The sequence below is a fragment of the Metarhizium brunneum genome, chromosome 6 (genome assembly GCF_013426205.1).
Source record: "Metarhizium brunneum chromosome 6, complete sequence".
Taxonomy (NCBI): Eukaryota; Fungi; Ascomycota; class Sordariomycetes; order Hypocreales; family Clavicipitaceae; genus Metarhizium; species Metarhizium brunneum.
In genome coordinates, this window is record NC_089427.1 from 2585706 (window position 1) to 2598370 (window position 12665).

Consider the following 12665-nt stretch of genomic DNA (forward strand, 5'->3'; position numbering starts at 1 on the left):
GTGCAACGCTTGCATTTGAAGCAGACACTGCTTTTTGGCAAGTCGAGGCAGGGCAAAAAAAAGTACAGCACACTTGTCTTAAAACAATTTCTCACATTTCTTCATCTTGTTCATCTCCGACTGGATCACTCAGGCCTATGGTCTCTAAGAAGACTCGGAAGGCTGGTGTCAACTCAGCACAAAGCATGACCTGGCGTCGACATCTCTTGTGTTTGGACATATTTCGGATTATACTCTGTGATTGCGCGTTCTATTTTCTCTGCATCCTAGATCACAGCCACTCATTGGCGTTTCTTTCTCTTATTTCCATATTTTGGCGTCATTCGTTACGATACCACCGCTACCCTCTTGTCGCATGTAATTCGTTGAAATGAGGAGGATAAGGCTCCCTGGAATATAAGAGGATTGTCAGAGAGACGCGAAATAAGACTGCTTGCCGCGAGACAATGGGCAACCAGTCTTTGTATGTATATTGCGGCAGGCAGTTCTGCAAATATGTAGCTAGCTACAAAACACATGCATGACACTAGTCTAACATTCGGCCTTGTGAATTCTCGATTTTATCTGCATATGTTGTCGGAATGTCTCATGTTTTGTTATGTAAGATAGTTGGCAACGCTACACTGGGTAAAGTTGTCAACTGGAGGACTGCTGTAGCTCTACCTTATGCACATGACAAAGTTGATAAAAGAGAAGAAAACACAGGCGAACGAAATGGTTCTTATAATAAATATCTCTGGAACAGTTTCCCCCCCAGAATCGCCCGGTACACGACGGTGTAGTTTCGCAGGTTCCACAGCGACGCCTCACAACACCAGGATATTTATTCTGTCAGAGAGGTGATATACCTTTCTAAGCCTTGCTACGAGATACAAGATGCGCGCACGAGGCTACTACTTTGGTCAGATGAACGGACTGCTCCCATTGACAGCAAGAGGGGAAGGTGGTCACGACGTCGGTCTCCAGTTTGCTGCAAGGAAGTCTTCAGCTCGCGTAGGTCTATTGGATTTCTGTCTCAGCTTCCTTCCTCTTCCTTTACTGACTGGTGACGAGGACCAGGGTTCTGGGAGGGTCGGCGTCCAAACACGGTCGTTGACTGCATAGTATTTGGCAGTCGGGATCTGCACTTTCATGGGTTTGGTCCGACTGGGCGAGTTCTTGTTGGCCCTCCCCTTTGCTTGGCAAGGGTTCTTGGGCGAAGGCTAGAAGAGGACATGACAGTGTATTCGGCGTCGGGCTGACGGTGTTTGTGTTTTACGAGGTTTGCTTGCAAAAGGGCGGCGGGAAGGAGGATATTTTCGGAAGGAGTTTGTGTTGCTTCTTCACACCACTGTCTACTGTGGTGTAGAAATGAACTGGTGGCTTCCAAATAGGATCGATATTAGACTAGAGGTTGTCGTTCATGTTTGCCTGGTTAAATAGTGACCGCCATTTAACACTCGAGGAATCGCTTGTGCTGTTCTGCAAGTTCGTACTCGAATTATATTCGCATTCTTGTTTCTCTTCTTCCCGGTGTCGACATGGCTTACAGCTCCAACCCGCCGTCCTTATCAAACCTGCCTGTTCATCCGCACAGTGACCACGCGGAGGACGTGGGAGAAAGCCTTTGTCAGAAGCTGGGGTCCGAAAATATGCAAGGTGTGACAGCCCTACTACCTTTTGTGTCGGGTGATTGGCCAAGTTTCAACAAGGTTCGAACTAGCTCAGCTGATGCTTTCTACGTTACGTCGAAGGATATCTACATGATCAGCTTGACATGAACGCCGGTGAGCGGCATGAGACTATTATATGCGCCACACTCTCTGTTTCTTCCTTGAGCGACGCATTGCAGCTCCATTTTCAAAACTGAGCAAGCAGGTGATTCCGTTACGCTGCTGTTTTTAACATGGCATCAGAACCAAACTGCCCACAAAGTGCCTGATGTGACTAACACAGACAGCCAAAACCTCATGTGATTGGGACGAGCATTGTATACTTCTGCTGTCGCACGACGGTCCAGAGACGCATTTGACAGCCGACTCACGGGTGGATGATGCCACGACCAATCGCCATCATTGTTAACCTTTGCTCGACTGGCTCTGTGAGCCGCTGCCAACTTGTATGACGCCCAGTGACATAGATGAGATCCGTATCCTAACACGGATAGGGTTTGCTAAGTCGTAGGATTGACTCCAAGTTTCTGGCCGACTACTAAGAGTGAGGGGTGTGGGGGAAACATTGAAATGTAACAGACGAATTCACAACAGCTATATCAAGCACACCAAGCTGTCCCTAAAGCAATCGAACAGTAAGAATCAAAACTCGGCACAACCACGTACAACATACATGCAGCAAATATTAGTACATACATACTTGCGGACGGGATACTTTGTGACACGGTGGGACTTGCGACTCACTAGCCGATGGGTCTGCCGGGGACAGCATGATTCTGCAGACACATCAGTCCTGAGGGGATGTATCGTTTTTGTACGTGACGCGAAGGAGAGAAGCTGAAGCCTGAGTAGGCTCTTTCGGTTGCCGGCTCTACAAGACTCTGTCCGTTGCCGTGGCCAAGAGGCACGCCACTGGATATGTCTGATGAGCTGATAGTTGAAGCAAGAGAACCCTCCAACACGAAGAAATGGCCATGCTCGGCAAAGGGAACAAGAGCATCGGAAGACTATCTGTCGTTGAGTGAAGCTGGATCCGCGCGTGGTCGTACATTTCCCTGGCAGCCCGACTTCCGACCAACATTCATGGAGCAATGGACGGGCAAATGATATGAGGGCTAATGTCCAATTTGGCACCTTAACCTCTACTAGGATCTCCAAGCCCGCTTGGCCTCCCGCACGCTGGGTTGGACGAATCCCTAATATTCCCGCACTAACCTCCGGGTGGAGGCCGGGTTGCCCAAACTGGAGAAGCAAAATCGACCGCTATTTCCCGAATGTCTCAGTATCCATCTACAAACGATCCCTAGATGCAGCTAACTAGTGCAACCCGTCCACAGAGGACACAGGAATAAGGCCTGCCCATGTAACAAGAGGGCATGAGCTTCCCATTTCATGCCCTGGAGAGCACAAGGCTGATATCACAAGGGTGTAGAAGGAATCGACTTGGCTCTTGAGATGAAGGCGAAGCAAGTGAGCCACAAGGCGGCAAAGCGTTAAGGCATCAGCCAAACAAGCAACCAGGGACAATAAGCTTGGTGGACAATGGGAGAGAGACCGAGGCTCAGCCACATCCAATGAAAGAAGGAAGCGATGAGTGGAGAGGGACCGTGTAGAATCCTGGATAGTTGACGTGCTCGTGCTTTGTCTTGATCGGTTTCCACCACTTGTCCAAGAATTTTCCCAGGCGGTCTGTGGATAAAGTAGTCGTAGGACCAAGTCAATGGGGCCGTCGCAGGCGCTAGTCTTTCAGAATTGAACTGTCGACCAATTTTAGTCGTCGGTAGGCTTGTTTGTTTTGTGTTAGCCCGGTTGGTCGCGAGTCGCAGCCAGGACTGGGCTACTCTAGTAAAAAGATCATTGCCAATCCCAGCAAACGCTCCAATCATAATGAGCCCGTTTCCCCCTATTGTATTGTCGTAATTTGCTATCATGGGATCATCCCTCCGTGGTTGGGGACGGATATAATATCCAGAAGCCAGTTGGCCCAAGACGGAGTGTGGTACGGGCAGTATTTGCCCGACTCAACAAACATGTGAGGCCCATGTAAAAGATAGGGTTCGCTGCTAGACGGTGTCGAATGACGCTTCCATACTCGGGTGTATGGAGTGGAAGACTGTTTATTGAGGAAGACGTCCACCCATAAGACGTCCACCCATAAGACGTCCACCCATCTCGAGCCATTTTGGGGTCGGGCGTTCGATCCACAGCGGTGGTCTCGGGGACCCTGGCTGGAAGCTCTGTTCCGGATTGTCTCTGTCGGCATGATGGACGGCCCTGGTCATGGAGGCGGGCATGCAAGATGGTTGGATGGATAAGCCAGTTCCCAGCACCACGTCTGGTCCCACCCCGACCGGCTTGGAGGTTTCGAGTTCCCACATGGAAGACAGCCTTGACCAGGCTAACGCTCGATGGATGATGGTGGCTGGTGCCTGTCTGGTACGAAAGGATGATATTTGAGGACATATAACCGGTGCATCTGGTGTTTGTCGAAAGTAGCGTGGCAGCTGCAGTGTCTGGGGTCTACCCTTGAGGAGGACTGCGCATCGTAGCTGCCGTCTATGTTCAATGTTACCAGACTATATATTGTATTTGTGCCGTGCCTGCGTTGGTGAGTGAAGAGGTGAAGAGGCCCTTGTCAAGGTGGCTGGACCTAGTGACCAGTGTGTCCCCAGTGGGTTCTCCAGTGCGCCTGCCCCAGCAAATGCCTGAGCATGCACTCTGCACCCAGTACTCCGTAGCAACATTACATGTACACACCAGACCTGAGCATCCACAAGTGCAGCATTCCACATGTGGCCGTGCCGGCAGCATTTGAGCGTTGAAGGCATCAATTGATCTGCACGTCGCTGGACATGACCACATACTTAAAAAGTATATGTACCAATCTGGACCACTTCTAGCAATTCTGGCGTACTTGAGTATGTACGTACTTTAAGTACTTTAGGTTGCGCAAGGTCAACTGGTGGCACCCCAGTCGCCTGACCCTTCCAACTCCCTGCGCTGGCCCGCCTGGCAGAAGAACCAGACTGCCTGCTCCGTTTCTCCAGACTTGATGGCACCTGGGGCTGGGACCTGTGAAGTCAAGTTAATGGTTTGCGTCCTGCGCCAATCTCCAAAAGCGTCCTGTCGTCAACGTCGCCGACGGCATTTTTTTTTTACTCCTCCACCCCCAGCCATCGTCGCTGACGAACCTTCATTTCGCTGGAGCGGCCAGTTGACAAGCTGTTCGTTGCTTCGACTATTGTTTTGAGACGGACATATTTGACTCCCGCTCTTCGCTGCCTCTACGCTCCTGGCTGTCGTCTTCAATTCGCGCACCAACCACCAGACGCAGCAAAGGTCAAGTGCTCCGTCGGCGCGGCAGCCACCACGCCCACCGAGCAATCGGCACCCCTCCAAATCAACAGCCCACGATAAGAAGTCAAAAGAAAGGGGGGAAAAGGGAAGGAGAGAGGACCTTAATGACTGCAACATAACGCCCTAGCTGCGACTATACGTGCCTGCGGACAGACAGACAGAGCAAGCTCATGATCACATCCATCTCAGTTTCTCATCACCCCCGCCGCCTTCCGCACGAGAGCCACAGGCCTCATTTTGTGGCCGGGGACCTTCAATTCGCTGGCCCAAAGCAGACGGGGCCTAAGACGCAAATAGGGAGACTTATAAACGATTGGCGACATCTGATTATACGCGGGAAGGAGAGGAAGCCTCTTGTCGGCTTCATCCTCCCGGCAATTTAATTCGGAACCGCGCCACCCCGAGGCCAGCGACCGAATCTCTGGCTTCCATCTGCACCCGTACACGGTCCACCGTCATCGTATCGATTTGCCATGATGGCTTCGGCGGCCTGGGATGGCCAGGACCAGCATATGGCTTCCACCACCGAAGATGAATTCAACCAATTTCTCGACATGAGCGGCATGGGAAACATGGGTGATGGCATACAGTTCGACTTCCATGGCTTCCAGGATGGCCCCTCGCAAGCCATAATGGCTCAGCATCAACACCCGCAACATCAGCATCGGCAACAGGCCGACGCTATTATGGGTGATGCCGACCCTTCTCACATTATTCCCCGCAGTGACGGGCTGCTGCAAAACCACACGCCTGCGATGGTGACGACTGCCGGCATGCAAGCGCAGTTACTGGCTACTTCTGCCCCGAGCGACACTATTTCCAGTATCGATGCTCAGATCCAGTATCTCCAGCAGCAAAAATTTCATCAACAGCAACGCCAGCTTCAAGAACAACGAGCGACCTTCTTTGCAAACCAAAGCCATTCGGTCCCCCCTACTCCCCAGAGCATAGAGATGCCTCCTGGCAGCGGTCAATTTTATTCTCAGCCGGAGCAGATGCCCCAGCGAACAACTTATGATCGAGGATATCATCAGCGAATGTCGGAGCAGCAAGATGTAAGTGGTTTTCTTCCCCTCCCTTGGTTGCAGATAACTCTGTTCCTGGTTTGGTTTCACTTTTTTATTTTTTTTTAAAAAAAAGAAAAAAAATCGACAGGGCGCCACATTCCCCGGAAAGGCGATGAATGCTAATGTGATGGACCCTACAGATGGCCTTCACGCCTCTTGTGTCCCCGGCTGTGACGCCTTTGGATCCCCATTTCAATATGGAAAATGCTTTTACTGTGCCCGGAGCTTACTTTAGCCCTCTTACCTCGCCAGCCTTGCATGCCCAAAACGATTCGTCATCAGTTTACGACCATAGCACACAGTCCAACAACTCACCTGTTGAAATGGATCTAGAAGCACCCGCTATTGCTCCTACTGGAGGGTCCAGCACAGACTTGTCCAAGAAGGCCAGGAAGAATAATGCAGTCAAGGCACGGGGTAAGGGCGTGAAGAACTCACCGATTGCCAAGCCTCAACGCCGGAAAACGGGCCCGAGCCCGGCCATTGTGTCTCAGGTGTTGAATGAGGTGGACGAGAGAAACGCACCATCCGTAGACCAAGGATTACTTCCTCTCCCAGCCACATCGACTGAAGGTTCGGAAGAAAATGCCTCGGTATCACCCGAAAACCTGTCCGAAATGCCCCCTCCTCCCGTTCCCGCTCGACGGTCCACTAGCAAATCTCCGTACATTCAAGCACAGAACGGAAGCTCACAACAGCCCACACCCCGTTCCTTGGCAGAAGAACAGAGAGAAAAGCAGCAGCAGCCTCATCCCGCCACGCCAGCCTCACTAATGAAACTTCCCGCTTCCAAGGCAAAGAAACCACGCGCGATGAACCAGGAACAAATCGAACAGGAACAACACACTGTCACGGAAAACATCGAATCTCTCGAGCTACCGGAGTCAATATCAAACCGGCCTCTCGCGCCGATCAACACATCGCTGGCGTCACCGTTGTCCCGCATTGAACCAAACTCTGCGAGAAGCACCTCGCAGCAACCTTTGCACTCGCCGAACACGCAAACACCGGGAACGGCATCAGCGAGCCAAAGTCCTCAATTACGACCGGGATCCTCCGGGCCTAGTGCGCGCAAGACGCCTCAGCTGGCTTCTAGAAACGGCAGGAAACGATCTACTGGCTCAGTTCACGCCTCGCCTGCTTTGTTACCGAGAATATCACCGAACATCAAGCCTTTGCTTCCTGGAACTCCTGGCCTGTCAATGGAAGACACAGCTTCACGTTTGCTCATGACCAAATCAAACTATCAAAATATCCTAGAAGGAAACACTGTGCCCGGAGTTTCATATCCCACAGAGTTGTCAACGAATCTCACGTCAAAACGAACATCTCACAAGATTGCGGAGCAAGGGCGAAGAAATCGTATCAATTCAGCGCTGCAAGTCATGGCCAGCTTGTTACCAGATCCACAAAAGATTGAGGATGATGAGGCGGAGAGGAAGGACAACAAGTTACAAAATAACGTGCCCAACAGCAAAGCAAGCGTTGTGGAGAATGCCATTGTGCACATGAAACATCTTCAAAAAGAAAATGGCGACTTGAGACAAGAGCTAGACGAGCTAAAGAGCCAGCTGCAAAAACTACAGGCACCGGCGACATAGCCACGTGGACAAATATCCGACGACTGTCTAGACTTGGCAGTTTTGAATCTTGTCCATTTGTTGGATTGCATAATGGGTAAATAGCATGGGGTTTTTCTTGGTCGCGAAACAGGAAAATAATTACGCGGAGATGGATATCACATTGGTTGCAATTTGTTGGGGGGCGGCGGCAGTCGATATTACCACGATTTAGTTTTCTTTTTAGCATTTTGAACGGGCTTTGTATGGAATTATCGAGTTCAAACAGCTTTTTTTTTGTTTTCTTCTTCTTCTTCTTCCTTTTGGTGGTGGCGTTTTTTGTCCTCAATCTCCAGCCTATCTGCTGTCTCGAGTACTTTTTTTGGTTGGTCATAGAGGGCTGTTGGATAACATGAAGGGCTAGAGCCACAGTAGTGCTGGGTAGTCGATCGTCTGCAACGCTGCTTTAGTCAGATGAGACATGATGAAATATGCTAGTATAAATAAAGACGAAATACTATAGCTACTCATGTAACAATGTCCAAGCTGGTGGGCTCGGGATGTTTCTTAGACCTGTGTTTTCCAGAATCGGCGCCCAAGGCGTCGTGGGCCATTTGTTTCTCAATTTTCACGTCTCTGAGAGGGGGGAGAGATTTTCAAAAGCTTCATGACGGATTCTCGTTTTCTGTCTGCGGCAATACATCTACATCCAACTGCTCCATCACCTCCAGCACAAGCCTGAGGCTTTCCATGAAGGAATTCACTGCCACGCGGAGCATGCGATTCGTCGTTGCCTGGTAGTCTACCGTGAGGACGGTGTCTTGGTCCGACGCGACGGACAGCTGTCTCTGGACGAGGGGGGATAGTTCGGGGTCGACGCGGAGAGCTTGGAGGGCAGTCGAGGCGAGTCTTGCGGTTGGGAGGGGCACACGGAGGGCTCTGTAGATTTTTTTTTGCGCCGTCGGCGTTAGCTACGACACTTTTGTCACGAAGCTAGAGTTTGTTCGTAGAGGAGAGGAGGACGGAGGGGGGTGTTTTTGTTTTTTTTGTTGGTGGCGAGTGGTTCTATTTTTGGGGTTTACGGGCAAGACAAACATTGAGCAAGGGAACTGGGCCGTCGGGGAGGCCATGGTGACGACAACGGGCTGATTGCGACGGTCACCCCGGGCACCGGCGTCGCAGATTGAGACTTGATGAGCGGGCGGGCCTGATCGGTGGTCGCGGACCTGGCGCCGTGTGTCGAGTGCAAGGAATGCAAGGAATGCAGATGAGGTCAAGAGTTTTCCTCTTGTGTATGCTTGGGGGATTTGTCGCAGGGCCGCGCAGATGGAGGGGCAGCGATTGGCGCCGGGCAGGTTCTCAGGTTTTGGCAAGGTCGTCCTTGACTAGTGGTAGGTAGCGTTGGCGGCTGCTGTGGCGCGTGCATGAAACGGGGTGGGTCTGCATTCCATCTGGCTGAGGCCCGCGCCACAGCCGCACCGCTTTCGTGGCCTTGGTCCTGTCAACCGGTGTTGTAGGCTGATGGTTTCCCCGGCGACGGGCCGACCCACAACAAGACCGCCCAGCTGTCTTGTTATTCCCCTACAGGCAAGGCAAAAAGGCGGAGGGTCTCACAACAACAAGCCTGACCACTGGACGACGCAGCGGGCGGCCGGGGTACAGAGTAGAGGTTTCCGCATGTGCAGCGCTGCTCAAACATACATACAAAACCCACCCGCCGTTTCTGAGCTGTTGTTGACTCGGGGGACTTCTCTTCTGTACAAAAACATCGTGAGCCGTCACCACTGTGCTTGGAAATCCCTCGTCTTTCTTTTCCTTCCTTCCTCTCCTCCCCCCCACACCACTCTTCCTCCCTGCCTCACTCTCCCCCTCTCTTGTCAACGTGCATGAATCCGTGAGCGAGGCAGCTTATTTTGCAGGTTTTATCTATTCGAGCGACGTTGTGCTTCTCAACCGACGACAGTGACGGCATTGCTTGCACCGAAACCGCCTTTCTTATAGAGTTTAGACGAGCCTCGTCCTCCATTTTTGTGTTTACAAGTTGCCATTTGGGTCTCTTGTGTGTTGACAAGCTGAGGGCATTTTTCTGCGTGCCGAAGCGTGCCGCAGCATTGGGTTTGTCCGCCCGCCCGACATTGACTATTCGGTATCATTGTTGTTGGGTTGCTTCGCCAAACTGCCGCCGCCTGTCTCTGGAAGACCCTTTCTTCTTCTTCACACAAGACAGGTTTTTCTTTGGCCGCCGGAAAAGAAGAAAAGAACGCAGAACCCCGCTGAAGCGTGAGCCTGGAATCAATGGCTCCCACTTCCAGGCACGCGCAGAACTCGGGGCAGGTGATTGAATATATCCCAGGTATGCCATGCGTCCAATCACGGCCAATGCTTTCTCCTACTCCTCCTACTCCTCTTCTTCTGGCTCAGCCCGTTGTTCCGGATGGCGTTTTGTTGGCTGTGCGCTGCATCTGTGCCCAATCAATTGCGTGGATCTGAGCTTTGCTGACGATGGCTTCTTCTGTTCTCTTTGCAGACCGCCTCTATCTCGGTGCCTATGTTCATCCTCCCACGGCGGATACGCTGTTTCCCGGCTCGGAATCTCCCGTTGCTTCGAGAAAACGATCGCACAAAACTCTGGACTCCGTTTCTTCGGTGGGCAGTGGTCGTTCGGCGCCGTGCTACTTTACAGTTGATGATACGCTTTTGTATAATGCCTTTCACCACGACTTTGGCCCTCTGCACATTGGCCACTTGTACCGATTTGCTATTCGATTTCACGACATCCTTGGTGCCAAGGAGAACAAGGACCGACCTGTCGTTTTCTGGAGCGCTGCTGACCCGCGGAGTGAGTTTCTTTCTTCCTCTCCCACCCTGGCCGAGCTTCCACGGCGCAACTGGGACCGTCAACTAACATCCCTACCAAAGGCCGTGCAAATGCTGCCTGTATGCTGGCTTGCTACATGGTCTTGATCCAAAATTGGCCGCCTCATTTGGCCCTGGCTCCTATTGCCCAGGTCGATCCGCCTTTGATGCCCTTCCGTGATGCTGGGTACAGCCAAGCCGACTACGGCATTACCGTCCAGGACGTTGTGTATGGTGTATGGAAGGCCAAGGAGGAAAAGTGCATTGACCTTGACAACTTTGATCTTGAAATGTACGAAAAGTTTGAGCGTGTAGAGCACGGCGACTTTAACTGGATCACCCCCCATTTCCTGGCTTTTGCCTCTCCTCAACATACACCCGTCGCCAAGGTTACCGAAGATTCTGAGCTCTGGCCATTGCTACCGAGAGATTTGGGTGCCGTGGATGCCCATCCAACCCTGCCACAGCCTTTCAAGAACGTCTTGAAGCACTTCTCTGAGAAGAATATTGGATTGGTTGTCAGGTTGAACTCACACTTGTATTCTCCGTCCTACTTTGAGGCTCTGGGCATCCAGCATCTTGACATGATCTTTGACGACGGAACGTGCCCTCCACTCACAACTGTCCGCAAGTTTATTCGGTTGGCGCACGAGACCATCACCGTGAAGAAGAAGGGTATTGCGGTGCACTGCAAGGCTGGCCTGGGCCGAACCGGCTGTCTCATCGGCGCATACTTGATCTACAGACATGGCTTCACCGCCGACGAGATCATCTCCTTTATGCGCTTCATGCGACCCGGTATGGTTGTTGGTCCCCAGCAGCACTGGTTACATCTCAACCAGGGTACATTCCGGGAGTGGTGGGTTGAGGAGCGCGTTGAACGTCGTCTGAGAAGGGAACTTGCCGCCGCCAATCCTGCTCCAAGCACACCCATCAGAGCTATGCAGAAGACGAGCCTGCGCAATGGTCAAATGTCTACCCCTCCGAATCGCAGCCCATCGAACCGCACACCTCTCAGTGAAGTCGACCAGGACCGCAAGAATGGTGCACAGGAGGACTACCTTCCAGCCCCTACTCCTGGACAACCTCGGAAGTCTACGCGGGCTGCCGATCGCCACCATCCCTATTTTCGATCAGGTGCCACTCACAGACCCAGTATAGAAGAAGAGAGAGAAGGCCTGAATGAGACCGAAATAGTGGCCATGCACCGTTACACGCAGGGCTCGGATTCTGACGAAGAGTTGCATGTTCGCATGCGCAGCCACCGTAAGGCATCAGCGTCACCCAGCCGCGAGAGGGTCCGCGCAGTCAGCCAGACAACGTCGACAATTTATCTCATTGATAACGACGCCTCACATGATGCAGAGAACATTGGCTCAGGCCGATCAAAGACCGTGGATCGTGTTGCTAGTACACCTAGCGTCATGACCAGGGTCCGTGGCAGTAAGCGTGCCGGATCCGAGTCTCCCTTGCGAGCCAAGGACTCTGCTGGAATTCGAAAGACGAGCGGCCGTGTTGGCAGCTCCAGCATGTCTGTGTCAGCCTCAGCTATGTCTACGGCACGTAAAGTCTCCGGGTCGTCATAGGAGATTGGCCTAGTCCAACGGATTCAGCACCGGTGATTTGAATACATTTTTCAAATACCCACAGAGAAGCCAGGAAAAAAAGAAATTTTTTTTGTGTGTTTCTACTTTTTTATTAACGATGATGACAAAATTACGTCCATTTTGACGAGCGATTCGTTTAAACATTCTGCATACATGCATGTCCTTAGGCGTTCCTACCAAGAGAGAGAGGGGAGCAAAAAAACAATCATATCTCATTCAGTGAGCTTTGTCCGTGTCTACAAAGCTCGAGTTCTTCTTGAAAGGGGGGAGGGCTGGACTCTTGAGGCCGACAACTAGACCTTTATGAAAAGAGCGTATGTCGAGCATATGAGAATAGGGGGTGAGGACAAGGGGAAGGCCAAGCTATAGTGACCAATTGCGAAGGTTTGAAGACGAGGTATTCCACGGTCATGGCATTTATTGTGTTATTGAGCTGCGATGGCGCTACAGGAGGGACGGCACGGATGTTTTTTGTTTTGTTTTGCGTTTTTGCACTTTTGGTTTTATGATTGCTTGGTATTGTTTTCTTCCCCTTTTCTTTCGAAGATGCTCTTCTCTCGGCTTGTT

General features: G+C 51.7%; 2 protein-coding genes across 2 annotated transcripts; both read left to right on the top strand.

The window, feature by feature from the left end:
• Positions 1 to 5485: 5485 nt before the first annotated feature.
• On the top strand, positions 5486 to 7677 carry nuc-1 (Phosphorus acquisition-controlling protein; the record flags this gene model as incomplete). The annotated part of the gene is made up of 2 exons (XM_014690735.1): positions 5486 to 6064; positions 6217 to 7677. The coding sequence occupies 2 exons, from the start codon at positions 5486 to 5488 to the stop codon at positions 7675 to 7677; spliced, it is 2040 nt and encodes a 679-aa protein (XP_014546221.1).
• Positions 7678 to 10137: 2460 nt separating this feature from the next.
• cdcA (Tyrosine-protein phosphatase cdcA) lies at positions 10138 to 12077 on the top strand (the record flags this gene model as incomplete). The annotated part of the gene is made up of 2 exons (XM_014690734.1): positions 10138 to 10474; positions 10555 to 12077. The coding sequence occupies 2 exons, from the start codon at positions 10138 to 10140 to the stop codon at positions 12075 to 12077; spliced, it is 1860 nt and encodes a 619-aa protein (XP_014546220.1).
• Between the last annotated feature and the right edge of the window lie 588 nt (positions 12078 to 12665).